At 43.1% G+C, this 16,421-nt stretch overlaps 1 protein-coding gene across 1 annotated transcript in view; it reads right to left on the reverse strand.

The window, feature by feature from the left end:
* Nucleotides 1-44: 44 nt before the first annotated feature.
* Nucleotides 45-16,421, reverse strand: part of zfpm2a (zinc finger protein, FOG family member 2a) — a 121,747-nt gene continuing 105,370 nt past the window's right edge. The window contains exons 6-8 of the mRNA XM_055227527.1: nucleotides 4,659-4,865; nucleotides 3,878-4,105; nucleotides 45-3,596 (exon numbers count right to left, since the gene is read on the reverse strand). Coding sequence (XP_055083502.1) covers nucleotides 1,096-3,596; nucleotides 3,878-4,105; nucleotides 4,659-4,865 — 2,936 coding nt within the window. The 3' untranslated portion in view covers nucleotides 45-1,095. The remainder of the gene's footprint in view (nucleotides 3,597-3,877; nucleotides 4,106-4,658; nucleotides 4,866-16,421) is intronic.

The raw sequence follows: 16,421 nt of genomic DNA on the forward strand, positions 1-16,421 counted from the left end.
TCTACATCTGATCTGATGAAAAATAATTAAAAAAGACCACTGAGATGTGTTTATCCTGAGGATTTAAGTTTAATTATGACACCACATCAAAATAAAAATTTCCAACAGATCTGGAATTTAATTCCATCCATATACATGCATAGCAACAACGTTTTAAGAAACATTTTCTCCCACAGTCAGGACATTGGAATGATCATTTTACATCAGTATCCCCACTGACCTCCCACCCATCCACCAGCAATAAACTTAAATTCTTTTTTCCCTTTGGGGTTACAAATAATTATATGCACAGTCCCCATCATAATACTGCTTTCAGTAATGTTCCCTCATTTACAGAGTATTGCATTGAGAGCAAAATTCAAAAAGGGAGACCAAAGTGTATCATCAAACAGAAATACAAGTACTATACAAGAATGCTGCCATCCTCATGAAAACATCCACATCTGAGTTGAAGAAAAAAGACAGGGACAAACAGCCACAGATGTATGCAAAGCCAAGTGTATGTGCCCCAAGTCATCTGCAGGATAGTGCCTGATCACCCTCAAACTGATATTGAAGGCTAACATGTCAGTAACATGTCATTAGTAACATCTGCTAGTGACATTTCGGGCATATACAGAAAGTGGTTCAGCAAAAAAGAATATACAAGTGCCTCAGTAGCTATTTTGTGTCTAAAATGCATCTCATTTTGTATTGTCTATTGTTTCATTGAGCCTACAATACAGTGTAAACAATATGTGTGCTACACAAGAATGACTATACAATAACATTACAAACAACTCTGATATAAATTTCATTTTGAATTTAAATTAAGATCACTACTCCTATTAATACTGATTGTAAAATAAATTAATGTGAAAGTGGCACCAATATTATTCTTGATTTATTTTTCTTTCTTTTTTAACCAATGGTTTTGCATGTTTAAGTCGTAAAACAATGAAAGAAGAAGCTTCTCTTGATTGTCCACAAGCAGCAGATAGCACTGCATGATGCACTATTTCAGACACAACAGTGTACCAAAACAAAGAGGAAAAAGGAGTCAAAGTTCAAGGGAATATTAGGGCAAAGGGAGTAACAGTTTGTGTTCTTCTGCACTTATTTTACATGCTCTGCCGCATGTGAAGAACAGTAAAACTTCTTATGGGTTATAAAGTTTGACAGATTGTTGAACTGGATGTCACAGAGGCGGCAGTACTTTCCACTCCCAGCTCCATTCACGCCTTTATTAACGGTGGGCGCTGCCTCCTCACTTGGGGACTTAGCGGAGGGGGACATGTTCTCGTTGGTGTTGCTCTGGTTCTCACTGGCCCACGTGGGAGAGGCACTGGGGGGCTGGCCCTCCGGCTGAGGCTGGTTCTCCTGTTGTGGAGGAGCCGTGTCTGTACAGTCCTCTGGCTTGTGTCCCCCGTTGACAATGACCATGCTGCGGTTTTTGGGCATCAGAGGAAGGGGCTCTTTGCCAGGGTGGGGGCAGCCGTTGGAGGCAGGTTGCTGGGGAGTTGTTCCTGTGTCCCCTCCAACAGTAGCACTGCCTCCATTCACACTCTGCTCCTGTTCCATGAGCTCACCCTGACCTGCTCCTCCTGCAGACCCATAATCAGTAGGCTTTATTCCAAAATAAGGGGATATTTGTTCCGGACCTTTAACCTTTTTTATTGCCCCAGGATAAAGGCAGTGGGGCAGAAACACATTCTTGTTCTCGTCCTTTGAAGGGATGAGCTGGGGTTCAGCAAAAGGCTTGAGTCCTGGGACAGGCCCCAGGTGAGGGGGGAACATGCCTCCATTCTGCACAAGCACCTTCCCATTGCCATTCTTCTCACATTTGCCCGGGCTCTTATCAAATATGTCATCAGGATTGTTATTGGTTTCACTCTTCACTTCTGTAAATACAGTTGTATCAAGGCTGCCAGTCTCATTGTGCGCTTGTGGCTGTGGCGGTTGAGGCTGAGCTCCGGCAGGACAGAAGTTTTGTTTGTGTGCCAGGTAGTTCTCCACTTTGTTAAAACTTATCTTGCAAACCGCACATTCATGATAATCCAAGAGTCTTTTTGGGGAGATGCATGTTTTGTCAGAACCTGGTGAACACTTTTTGCTCAGATCAATTGGAGCATCGATTTCCTGCTGCTCTGTTGTACTGCATTTGGCGGGAAGAATAGGTTTAGTGACAGTCAGAGAGGCCTCCAGGTGTTTGGGGACCATGCTGGGGAACAGATCACAGCGTGGGTGGAAGCGATCAGTGATGTTGTCTACAGCCTCCTGGGATGTACAAGGGTTCATTGGAGGAACACCCAGGAAACCTGGTTGTCCGATTGGAGGTCTTGAGTGCTCCTGGTCAGGGAGACACATCTCGTACATTTTCCGGCGCTTGCGGGTCCTCATGGTCCTCTGCATGGATGGAACCTTGTTAGCAGACATGCGTTTCATGGGGGGGTCATGACGTGTCGCACAATAGTACTGCTTATGGACCATGAAGGTCTCGTGGCGACTGAAAGTTATATTGCAGGCTTCGCAAGTTGTCTTGTTTGGGTCATTGTCACTTTCTACTAAACCTGTACTGGGGCTTTTCCCCTCCAATGGTTTGCCATTGAGCCTGTCCTCTGTCCCTGTCGGAGTGGAGACCTTCTTCACCTGTCCAGCTAGATCCTTATCTGCTCCTTTCCCTGCATTGATCATGTCCAGCACATTGGAGTTTAGACAGGCAGACTGCATCAGATGGCTGTCAGTTTCTGTTGGGTGGCAGCCTGCTAACATGCTAACAGAACTGTGTCCACTGTTGGGGCTCACTGCCTCAGGGATCTTATCAGACAAGGCAGAAAAGTCCGGAGACTTTGTCATGTGTTGCCAGCGGCTATTACAGTAGTGCTTTTTGTGAACCAAATAGTTGTCCAGGTTACTGAAAGTGATATTGCATTCGAAACAGGTGGCCCCTTTGGGCATGAGAGGGCTATAGATGACAGGGGGGTAACTGTTCCCTCCGTGGCGCAGTCTCCGGTGAACTAGCTCTGACATTTTTGCCAGAATTTCAGAAGCCTGTGGGACTACTGAAATATCTTGGGAGAAAGCAAACTGAGACAAGAATGGACCCATGGGAAATGTAGGCATGTTATGCTGCACAGGGGAGGAGGCCAGTCGGGGGCTGGAAGGTTCAGATTTGATCCGAGTGTAAGAAAAACTGGCCTTGCTGCCTGGGTGGGCCTCTCCCTTCTGAGCAGAGAGCATGGGCTTCTTCTCAGCTTTGTCAGCCTCCCCGTCTGTACTGGGCTCCTTGGTGAGGGCCCCTTTGGGACTCCCCAGAAGAGCGTCCTTCCTGTTCAGATCAGCTCGGGCCTGCTGCAGGCTCTCCTCCGGCCCCCTGGGGGACAGCTCCGTGCCATCGCCCTCTCTGTGAAGTTTGCTGCCATGCCCGTGTAAGTCCTGATGCTGTAAGAGTTCCCTGTGGCTCTGGAAGCTGATATGGCAGTGATTGCATCTGAAGGCCGCCTGTGACAGGTGAGACATGATGTGATGCTGGAATGTAATAAGAGAATCTGCCGTGTAGTTACAGATTGTGCATTTCAAGCTGGTGCCAGGAGGGAGGCTCTCTTCCATTTTGACACCTGCGAAGAAGATAAAAGGGAGAAATGCTCAGAATCTTGCCTCCCACTTCTGCTTTACAGCAAACTATGGAAGAATCACATGCTCATGCATTATGCCAAGAGTATTTGCTTCAATGCATTATTCTGAGTCTGACTAATGTATGTCAGCTTTATTTGCTGACAGAGACATATGTTGATTCTATGACAAAAGTATTCAAATATGAATATGTCTTCACAATACATTTTACCAACATGTCCCATGCATGAATACGATTTGTGTGGTTATTTTCTTGTTCACTCACCACTATGTGCAGTGCTCAAGTGTATTTCCAGTGCACGGGCTCCAGAGAAGCTCTTGTTACACTGAGGAAATGGACAGGTGCTGGGAGTCTGGTGTGGCCCTGTGTCACTGTCCTCCACCACTGTCTCTGGCTCCCTCTGCCGCCCGCTGCAGTAGTACATCAAATGGGCCTGTAGGTTCCTCTCACTCCGAAACCAGATTCCACAGGCTTTACAGGGGAAGATGTCCTCTGAGAGGACAGAGAGGACAAAGAGGTTGTGATATCAGAATCTATCCCATACTTTCATATTCTAACATGTACAGATAAAGACCGCACACAGACACATACAGACTCTTCCTACAGTTAAAAAGCTTTCCCTCCAAATCCTCAGCCCTTGCATATCTTGCTTGCTACAACTGGCTTGGTGCTCTTTCTCAAGGGCAAACAAGAACACTAGACCATCTGCTTACAGAAGCCTCCCTGTTGTGCTGAACCCAGATAGCCTTTGCTAAGTAAACACGCACTATTTGCATGAGGCCTGTATTTTGCAATTAACATGTTAGTTTGAGCTCCAATCTGTTTGTGTGAACCCAAAACTTGAAGGTCGATAGCTCTTATCTTCTGCACAGGGACTCATCTGGGTTAATCTAGGCCCGGCGGAGACGGTGCTTCTTGTTAAGCAGGTGACTGAATGCAGACTGTGTTGGTGTGTGTGAGAGGAAAGACACAAGAGCGATTGTGTGTCCCTAAACAAAAGCTCGCCTGGTTCCAGCAGTGTGCATGCTGCTGCGTGTACACTCACTATTGACGATGGCAGTGGGCAGGATGGAGGCCATGGCAGCCTGCTGTGGCAGGAGCTGGATACTGTCCAAAAGCCGCGCTGGGTACATGCCCTCGCTCAGAGACATGTGATTCACCGCCTGCAGACGAGAGTCAAAGTCCACTGCAAATGCCACCAGCTCCTCATCCTCCATCATGTTCTTAGTGGTGGTACACCACAGCTGACCACCTGGCAAAACACAGAGATAAAGATTTTTAAAGACAACTGGCCTTCAATGTAAGGTAAGGCAGAAAGGTGTTTGGGTAATGGTAGTTGATGTTGTTATATGTTGCACGATAATGTTCTGAAAAGCGTTAAAGTGTAAAGAACATATTGTAAATATTATTTAAGTACAATACATACTCTTAAAGTCCTAAAGTAGAACACATTTTACTGTAATTTGCAATTGACATTGAAAACACATTCGATAAGCGGCACCATTGTCAGCTGGTATACAGGTCCTCTGTGCCATTAGATTGTTATGTTTTGGGATTAAGCATTGCTCTGAAATCTTCTGAACATATTCATTAAGTGAGAGAGGGGAGGGCTGTGAGGAGGGAGGGGAGAGGCAGAGAGTGAAGGTTTTAGCTTTAGATAATATTTATCTCTGCACATGACAGGCTTTTCAGCTGCACTTCATTTTCCATTGAAGAGATTAAAGTTTTTAATATGACTATTTACAGAAATCTGGCTGGGGAGATAACAACAAACTATGATACGCTCCCACTAAATGGCAGAATTAGGACATTGTTTCTGAGGAAAGCTGGACAATTAATTAAAGCACGCTGTTAGCTTTCAAAGATGTGCAAACATACCGACGGAGTGTCAGGCTGAGAGGGGACATGTGATGTGCGCCCTGGCTGCTGCGAGACAAAGAGACTTCTGAGGAGAGCTACAGAGGCTGAGGACAAGAGGAGACAGAGCCACACGTGTGCAGCACTGATTACTCCTGTTTACACACAACCTCAACTCACTAGGATTTAACCAGCTCAGCTCAGCCACCAAATAACATAGGCCTCAATTTTCTTTAACTACAAGCTTTTTCAGCATATTCATTAATTGCATTTCAGTACCCGATTTTAAAAAGGCTATTGTTTAAATGGTTATTACTAGGTGCCAAAACCATAGCTCAGTGCCAGAGCAAAAGTTCCTCTGACAGGCTGTTCAATAAGCCACTAAAGCCAGCATTTGACCTGAACGGAGGGTACGTTTTTAGCCTAAATTAAAGAAAACTTACTAGCTGCAGAGGTATGGCTTGAACCAGCACAAAGATGTCATAAGAAGTAAATACTTTTAAAATATGGTATCTTTCTGAATGGCATTTGTGTGCATGGCTGAGAGCGTGCACGTCATTGCCACTTTAAAGAGCAGCTCCTATCTGTCGGACAATCTGCTGTGACGCTACGCACACTTCAGGCCTGCCGCACTTCATCTTTCTGATTCTGTCATACCACACACTGCCTGGAGAGCCCCTTTGAATTTTTATCTTCTAATTAAAATAACAAAACTCCTCTCCACTGTCTGCCCAAGTTACCATCAAGGTAGATACAAACTGCCACCCGACAATGGCAGGGAATATATCGCAGCCACAAAAAAAGTCTCTCCTCTCCCGTGTGAAGTAGCGCTTAGTTCTGAAACACTTGGTTTACAAAGAGAATTATGAACCGGAGAAGATGCTAAGATAGGCTTCAATGTTTTTGGATCAATCTAAATCAAAGGAGTTGAATGCTCTACTCAGCTGAAATAAAGTAGATTATGTAGCTGGATGAAAATGTTCTATTGCATTTTGAAAGCATTGAATATACAGTGTGACAGCATTCCTTTAGCCAAGACTGCTACACATCCATCTGTTGTGTGTGCGTAAGTGAGAAGAGAGTTTGAGGATTGAGGATGTCCCACTTTCTCAGAGCAACACCAAACACTGAGGCAGCATTCTGGTAAAGTTACCCAGCCAAGAGCAAGAGGAGCAGGGTGATGCTGCAGGAACTCAACTGTCATCATTATATTGTCCTCACGATCACCTTTGTGATAACACCAGTGTGCGCACAAGCTTACAATTTGTCATGCATAAACTATAGAATTTACCTTTTCTAGGCAGTGAATGTAAAAATGCAAGTTAATGCAGAGTGACATATGGACTTGTCGATTGTACTTTTCCCCTAAACATGCCTTCCAATTGAGATTAACAGGAAACACGAAATTGCCAAAGTGTGACCTTTTTTGTAGCGATTTAATTTGTTCCTTTATGATATTTGATTACATAAAAAACAAACCCTAAAATTAGAGAGAAATCTGGGATAGACAAAGCTACCCAACAACCTAGATTTGAATTCAGAACATGCGCTTATAAATGTGAGTCATGAATGCATCTCTTATCTGAATATTTTTGTTGTAATTTGGTGCAGGATTGTGGTATATCACAGAGAATCACTTTACATTTTACAGTTTTAGCGATTATGACGATTTCTTAACCCTGCAATATCTTTGTCAATACAGGTGTCAAGAGAGGGTTAGATGTCAGAGCCAGAGGCCAAAGTGTGAGTCAGAAAACTGGAGGAGAGGCTGCAGAAGTGTAGTGGTGATTTGCACTTGTTTGCCGGCTAACTGTCTGCAGTGAGCCGCCTTTGTGCAGTGGCCAATGCAGTTGGAATGAAGGCTATTGTCTAAATCCTCCTGCAGAGCACCTGATAAAAGAATAAAGAACTATGACATATTCTAAAAACAATGGAGGAATTAAGGGGAGACAATAAGCCAGCTGCCTCATTAAAACAATCAAAAACGGCATCCTGTACGTCGTCCAGATAATTAAAAACCACTGCTTCTACAGCCGGCCCACAACTCTGGCTGGGTTGGCTCCATGCCCTCACCCTGCACTTTCTTTGATTAATGCTCCATTTGAACATACCATTGAAGAGGAACATATGAAGGAATCCATAAAACACATTATAATGCAAACCCTTTCCCCTCTAAGTGCTCCTAAACCAATCAAAGGTCTACCAATGAATCACAGGGCACTGTGTCTCCGCCCCTTTTGCCTAAAGCTCTGAGAGATTTCAAAGTGCAGGCATCATGGGGCATTTCTTTAATTTTCTGACTTTAAATGACTTTATAAGAAAATGGATGCACACATTATCTTTATACGTATGGGGGTGCATTGCAGGGGAGAACAGAGCAAAGATACTTGAGCACAAACAAATTTTTCCGCACCCTGCAAACCGCTACCAGAACCATATCTTAATGAAGCTGCAAACAAATCTCTCATGCCTGGTGCAAAGCTCAGAGACAACAAAGCGGCGGGAATAACAGAAGGGCCGGGATAATTAAACTGGCCTGAAGACAGGTATTCAAATGCTGGTGTGTAAACAGCGCAACTCTTTAATAGTTTAGCTGTAAAATGCGTAGTTAAGCACCGCATCAGCACTTGCCTCGCCCATCTGTCCAAACACATTACCATTGCAGTGGCCATTACGGCATTGGAGTACAGTCCTATTCACATATGAGGGAGGGAGGGGCTTAACGGGCATTTGGGGAAAACTAACATTAGACCTATGGCACCATCTGATCATGTATCAAAACACCCATGGGGAGGGGGAAGTTGGAGTATTGTTAATTCACTCAATACACAACCAGAAGTAATTACTAAACCAAATATATAGTAGTTGTAAACTTCCAAATATATCAGTTAAGTAGTAACAGTAGTAGGGAGATGTAATCAAGCATACAATAATGTACATATAAATTTGGTAACACTTAAGTGTAGGGATCAGTTGCGATGGATGTGGTGATTGGTTTGCTAGTAGTTAGTGGTAGTTACTGGGGAAAAATGGTTCAAGGCTAAATACTTGTAATAGGGCATACAGACAAGAGCATTAATACATATATACTAACAACCATCCTATTTACTTAATATGTCTGTTAACAATTAATATGTGCTACTTAAACTTAAGTGATACCAATAAATAAAGAAATTATGTGTAGATGTGTTGTTGGTGTGTAGAGCGTATAGTGAAAAACAATGTCACAAATAAGCAGAAGTTAAAATGCGTATTGAAGAAAATTCTACTAATAAATGTATCAGAGACCCACGTTCTAGCAACCTCTGCTTTGACTGGGAGAAAAAAAAAGCATGTGAGGATATGTCAATTTAAATGCATGGCCCAGTTAAAACAAATTAAAGTGCTCCCATCTACATTACTGGAGAAAGAGGCTTACATTTTTCTTTGTTGTTGATGTGAAACTTCCTTTTCTTCCCTTGCTCCTGTCTGTGTCTATTGGCTGCACACTAACTACTGGTCTTAATTGTGAAGTGGGGCCAGTGATGCCTGAAGCCAAAAGACAGGCGCGTAATTAAAGACCTCTACTCTAGCTTGTCTCCCAATCAGCTCCAGACCCTCCTGGTCAAATAGGAACATGCTCGCCAACACCTACGAATATCAAGTAGCTGCATGTCATCACCTTTTCTTTATTTTACATCCACTAGAACCCATTACAAAACGACAAACTAATACACTCAATTGTGATTTTATGGAAATGACTATCTTGTCTGTATAATGAGCATATCAGCGCTGACAAACACTAAACAAAATCTACCTCATGAATGCTGGTAAATATTTGGATTGTTTCGAGATCATCAGACGTGTTAGAATGACTGTCAAGCTATTTTTACAACCGAATTAGAAAAGAAAACGCTGAGTTGGAACAGAATTCAAACAAGCTTACTATTATTAATGCTACGCTAAACTACAATTAGCTGACACTACTATTCTTTCACTTGACACACTTTGGCAGCACCTCTCTCTCCAATTCAGCCCGTTCCTATAGTGTTTCCTCTATCATCCACTAGGAGGCACTCTTCTCATGCTCAAGCCTCAGAGGCCCACATTTTGCTGTGGACTCTGCTCAGGCTCAAGTCAGGACCCCTTATACATGGCATAGCAGCACAGCAAGGTCTATCCAAGTTACTTCTTACTTTCCTGTGAAATAACTTATAATAATGATGTGTATTTTTGTTTGCATTTTTGCATTTTTAATGAGACAGAGCTCTGGGATAGTGATAATATTGTTATTTGTTTTTAAGTTTTATAGTATTGTTTTAAGTTTTATAGTATTGTGTCTTCTTACTTAATTTCAATCATGTTAAAATGAAGATTGTACCACAATTAATGTTTTATAATGGTTTTTGTTTTGTTTTTTTTTTACATTGTTTTAAAAACAACAGTATAATCACAGTTTCCTTAAAATGATGGAGTTGTATGATACAAATTGGCTCATTTTTCAAATGATTATTATTAACAAAGAACCACATTGAAGAACCATTGAAGAATCCTCTGCTCTTCAGTGTGTGATCGGACTAATTTTAGCATCAAGTGTTTTTTGCAGACCCAGCCGGTACCACAGCTCATGAATGGCCTTGAGTGAATGGCATGTGGGTCAGAATCCACAAATTAAAAAGTCTTCCCGGGAGAGCCCCATACACAACCTCCACACACAGTGTATGTGCACATAACAAAGACATGGGGCAGCTCTGTCATTTAACACTCACCTGACAGTGTTTTAGAGACAAAACACTGCAGTAATGATTTAACACATCTTTTAGTCAGTTAGAATTTGTCTGACTTCTCTGTGGGAAGTCGAGCAGCATTTTCACAATACAAACATGAATAAGACAGTAACTGTTTTCTACAAGAACTGAAATGAACAGCTGCTTTGCTTTAAATTAACTAACATTTATAAAGCTCAACAATTTTCATCTTATTTGCTCAAAATTAATTACATCTGCACACCTGTGTTTAATTGAGTTGGAAATGATCGTGCAAGATTTGTCATATTAAAAGTATGTAATTTTGAAAAGGAAAAAGAAACATGAGCAGCAAAGGAAAACTGCAAAGATGCTGGAGTTTCTATAAGAGGCGGTGGGCTGTGGGCTGTCAGTGAGACAATAATGGTGCAGTACAAAGCTCCTCCTCATTAGCTGCCACACTCTAGAGTGTCCTGTCCACTCTCACTGGAGGAGACTATTAAAGCTCTGACTGGCTCCTCTCCTCTTTATTCTTTATTTGGACAGGTTTGTCCATGGAGCTCTCTATTAGTGCACCGGCTCTGCGGGTAGGGCGGTATGGGCCGGTTGTGGCCGGTCGACATGTGTTTACTGCGGCCCCCGCTGAGGAGGCCGGCTGCTCAGGGGCCCGTCCGGACCAGGCCCTGCTAATGGGACTGGGAGACCCCTCGCACCAGAGCAGAGCTCACCTCCCTCCCCTCCAGCTGTGGCCCCATGGCCCATGTCCTCCTTCCCATCATGCCTCAGCGGGAGCAGGTGAGCGGCCGAGGGCCAGTGCAGAGAGCCTCAGTGCCTGCTCCAACATGGCTGCACCCCGCACCACATGGGCTGGCCACGCTGACTGTGAGGGGGAGTGTGCTGCATGCCAGGCCTAATGCAAATGCTCGCTGTTTAAAAAATGGGAACTCTCTCCTCCTCTGTCTCTCCTTTTTGGAAAAAGGTCTATTCTGGCCTTCTGGTGTTGGCAATTCTTTTCTATCCACAGAAAAACAGAGCCAGAGAAAGGCACCTGCCATCCATTTTGGAAATCAAAATGACTGATCTGGTTATAAGAAAATGTTATTATTATTTAAAAAATTGAATACAGTATTTTGGCCTGGTATTCATTCTTCTGTAAATCGTTTTGCTCCACTCAATGCATCCACACTCCCAGCATGCTCTTTGTCTCTGCTCACATGATCTTATATTGCAAAAGTATGTGCTAATTAAATGTAGTGTGGGTTTGCAGCAGAGATAAATAATCTTTGGCTTAAAGGTCTAATTGTGTGTGTCATATTGTGTCTGGTGCATCGGGAGCTGCCCTTGCTCATTGCCATTCTGTGGTCCTGGCAAGCCCCGCGATGCCCCAGGTATCACCACGCGGCCATCTGGAGCCGACATCTGTCTCTCTATTGATCACAAGGGTTTAGCACTTGATCAAACAGACTGCGACAGGAAATTGCTCTTTTCCCCACAGAAAGGGCCAATCGCCCGCATGCGGGTAATAGAGTGGAACTGAGAGGCAGCACCATGGTGCAAGGCGGGCATCGAACGGGCACCGGCCGCTATGGAGGTGGCACAGAAAAGCCCTCTGCCATGTTAGCAGCCAGGACGAGCATGTCCGTAACCTCTGTGCTAATAGAGCAGCAGGACTTCTATACCATAAAAATATTCAAATGATCATGTACAGCATCAACGTGCATATATGCAGACTTACTTTTGAGTGAAAGAAGCAATTTATTGAGCAGACATTTGTTTTCATAATTTTAATTTCACAAACAGCTGTCTAAAATCGCAAAAAATCTGGATGCAAGTGAAAAATGTGACATGATAAGTAGACCAGATGGTGCCAAATTAATGTACGTCTTCAACTGAAATGCATTAATTGAAAAGTGCTTTCATTAAATTCACAAAACTCTTCAAAATAAAGTTTATTTGGTCCAAGTTTGGCGGATGTTCACAGAGCGGTGTAATGTTGCACTGGTGGGAAATCCCTGACAAGGCTGCAGTTGTTTCTGTTGGCTTGTATCCCCAGTGGAGTTCAGCACACTATTAGCGCCTGAGGATCACCAGCTCCACTACACTCTACACTGTGTTAGCTGATGCTGCTTAAATAAATAAATAAAACCAAGATTGCACTGCCCAGGCATGCTTTCCAGGCACTCTCTGTAACACCATGTTTAGCAACTATGGACAATTTGATACTGAAGGTGACATTTCTACGGCATTGTGGGTAATATTTAATTGTTGCTGCACAGAGTGAGATATGTTCCCCCTTGCCTACAGTGCCGGGGTCGTCCTCTCGAATGCGATGCAAATTTGGGATGAAGCAACTAATTCTTCCCTTACACCCCATCCTCCCCCAGACATGCCGATCGCGATTAGTCCTATGACCGCCCTCCGTTTGGCATTTTGCACCATCTCACGGCACTGCGGTGAGAGAGAGGTGGCGAGGTATTTCGTGCCACTTTTTGGCAAGAGCTGAAAAGACGTTGCCCAAGGAAGAACAAGTCGAAAGTATGAGGGAGGAAAAAAATATGACCAGGGGACGTGATAAAAAATTATCAGCCAGTGTGTTTTCCTGTTTGGTTTTAATCTACATTTAATTAAATTCTTATCTGCTGTGTGCTTATGGCTGCATTTGAATGGCGCGGCTGCCTTCATTATGAATGGTAAAATTGAACTCAGTACATTGTGTGTGGCCCAATAAAGAAACAAGACTCTTATTGCAGTGCATGCAAGCTCCAACAGGCATGCGGAAAAAATAAGTCAATTAAGATCACTCTTTAAATTACTGCTGTATCAAAACAAGGGGCGGGCGCATGCTCCGTAATAGAGTCCTGACAGGACTGTATACAGTGACGCCTGTTAATATACAGCCAATTGTACTAGGCTGTTTATAGTGGAGATGATGCATGCCAGATTTACTAGTGTGCCATGATAGTTTATAATCGACAGCACATTAAAAAGACAACAACTTAGAGGTCAAGTGAAAGTATGTGACTATAGCTACTGAGTTCTCATTAAATAAAATAAATAGGAAATAGGGAAAATAAATAGTCTGATCAAGTACAATTTTTGACCCCACTTTCTAAAACAAATGTTTACATGAGAAAATCTTTTTTGTAACAGTAGCAGAAGTGATATTAGTATTTATTTCACAGATAGACATAGCTGCAATTGGGAGCTTGAAAATGATAATACAACTGACAAAAGACTTGACATATAATAAGCAGTTGCCTCTTCAAAAGCTGGGAACAAATATCCCATAGACAGAACCCCGGAAATCACAGTAAGCACATAATATAGAGTTGAGCTCTGGCGAAATCCCTAAATCTTCCCATTTGCCTTTTTCAGAAGACAGAGAGGGAGAGGGATGCCCCGCAGTCTGTCCATATGGGTGGGGGCATTTACTGTATGGGGACCGCAGCAAAACAATTCAACAAAATAACAAATATTAATGTTTTCTTTCACACAAATCTTAAGCAGAATGTTATTAGTTGGATTAGCTGTAGAACAGACTGGACAAGAGCCTCCTTTAATGGCATAAAGGGAAAGCAAACTTGTGTGCTGAGTTTAACCTTGGGAGGCTCGTGTACAGGGATAATGAATCTGACCTGAGACATCAGTGAAAGGCGCTTGGTCGAGACAAACAGCAAATCTCCTTAAGTGTATTTAAACACAGACGCACACATCCACACAGACAGAGAATACAGGGCAACATAAATTCCAATATCATAAATACTGCTATCACACAAACAGAGTAGTCATAAAGTATGGCTCCCTGTGTCTGGGCCCATAAACCTCTGGCGTTACTCATAGGGAATAAACACACATGCACAATTTACTGCGTGAGATTCCCCTTTGTTTATCTTTTAAATAAGCACACTTTATCACCCGCCTGCATAAGCAAATTGCATGCAATGTGTGTTGTTTTAACATTTGATATGCTGTCCGGAAGATTCATTTCTCCCTACAAATTCAATTGTCTTTGCAATAGCCCGGCTGCCATAGGCATCAGGCCCCATCACCTGTTCGTTATCGCTGGCCGTCCTCTTTGGGAGCTCTTGAATTGGTGCCATGGCATTGACTCCCAGTTAACAGCAGGTCTGTGAACTTCTCACGCTTGATGGCGGAGGCTGGAAATTACGCTAACAACTAATTAACATCATAAAGAGCGTTTAAATGGACCACCGACACCTGCAACCTTCATTTGCACACACGCTTGCTGAATTACCTGTGTTTTTATTTTTGCAGATAACACATGCATTTTTTAACACCTTTTAGAATATTCATTTTCTGAGTCTGACTTTAGAATTGGCACCACTGTCATTTTGACGAGGTACTGTAAAAAGCCAGCAGGCCAAAATAATAATTGTCAAAGCGGAGTGCTGGCAGGGCTCCCTCAGAATTACACCAGTCTGTGCAGCCTTTACAAAGTGCCACATTCCCCAAAATAACACAATCCATTTCTAATTTCTATTTGAATATAAATTTTCCAGGCGGTAGACGTGGTCCTCAGTTACTGGTCCGAATAACGCTCTGCTGCTGCCTGTCACATAGACACTTTGCTGGCTGGCTGAGCTAAGCTGGTTTAGACTGACACTTCTCCTGAACAGGGCCGGCCTCAGGAGTCCTCCCTCTCCCCTCGTGCCGCTGACAATGAATGCAATACATTTGAGTGTGCTGTTCTCTCAACCGCTCACTCCCTTTTCTTTTAAAGGTCTGAAAAGCTTCAACTTCGGCGGGCTGGTAATGCACTCACACCTCATTACAGAGCCACATTACAGACTACAGCAGTATTACGGCTATAATCTGCTCCAAATCATTATAAATGTCAAGCGGGGGCCAGGGACTTCCCAGTCTACTGCACCAATGGCTTAGCCGCCTTTCCCCTCTTTTCCGTATTAGCCACAGCAAAAGAATTACGCTCGGTGCCAGATCCCTTGAAACTTTCGACTCTTTTGTTCCAACATTCAATGCACCGTCAACATGTGCTTTCAAACTCAGCCCGCCCCCCAAAATGCCCTAAACAGCTAAATATGAACACAGTTGATATGCCCCTACCCAGCTACATGCTCTGCCTGCTCCCTCCCCCTGCTATTGCTCCTAATAAGAGCTACATCCCTGTCTCTCTACTGAAGAATCCAGACTTTGTGTGTGATAGAGGGACCGCGGCTGTTTATTAATAATGAATTTGGATGTTTGCGCGTGGAAGCGTTATCAGCGAGCACACAAACCCACCAATAGTTTGCCCTGATGGGGTATAGCTGGGTTCCTCATTAGCAGAACATATTTAATCCAGAAGTTTCTTATCAAATGTCACACCTGCATCTCTAAATGGCATTTTCACATTCATTCGCCTGTATTTGGGAGATGAGGCTCCAAGGTGCTTTGCGGAGATTAAGACGGAGAGAGAGAGTGCAAGCTTATTTTATCATTTAGTGGGTCTGGAAGGAATCCAAGGAGTTTTTGTCTTGTTGTTGTAATTAGGAAGCCTTTTAAGTGATAACGCCTGCATAGGAATATGAATATGTAGCGATCAGGCTACCCCTCCCCCGCCTGTCTCCCTCCTCACTCTCTCCCCCCTTCCCTCTCTCCCTCTTCCTTCTGCCTTTAAATTGTTGAATGCTGAGTTTTTGTTCTGTGTACAGCAAGGATTAACTCAACGCCTCAGAAGTTTAATGAAAGACTTGAAAGTGCGCACTTTTCCTTGTTTCTGGCTGCCTCTGTTTCCTCCACCAGAGCGGACATGACATGATTTTCTCCTTAAAGCATAAAGGAGAGGTCTTAAGAGCACATTCCAGCTGGAGAATATAACTAGAGCAATTCTATAGTAATAAAACTACAACCATTTTATCCCAAATAATTGTTAATGTTATAGTGTAATGTAATGTAATGTAATGTAATATTACAGGGCTCCCACAAATGTAACCACAATGCAGAGCTGATAGCCGTATTACACTTTACCTGATTTTTACTGTCATGAAACGAGCAAAACATGAAAAACAGAACTAGTTGATTTAAACAACTACATCTAGCATGATAACAGTATGCTTCCTGATTATTGGACAATAAAACACTTTATAACTAGATACAGAGAGTACACAGCTGATATATTTTGACCCCAGCTGCTGATACAAACTGCACAAACTTTAAACGATATTAAAATATGGCCCATCTATTAGCAAACAGTAAAAGATATGAAC

This window comes from Periophthalmus magnuspinnatus, chromosome 16 (genome assembly GCF_009829125.3).
Source record: "Periophthalmus magnuspinnatus isolate fPerMag1 chromosome 16, fPerMag1.2.pri, whole genome shotgun sequence".
Lineage (NCBI taxonomy): Eukaryota > Metazoa > Chordata > Actinopteri > Gobiiformes > Gobiidae > Periophthalmus > Periophthalmus magnuspinnatus.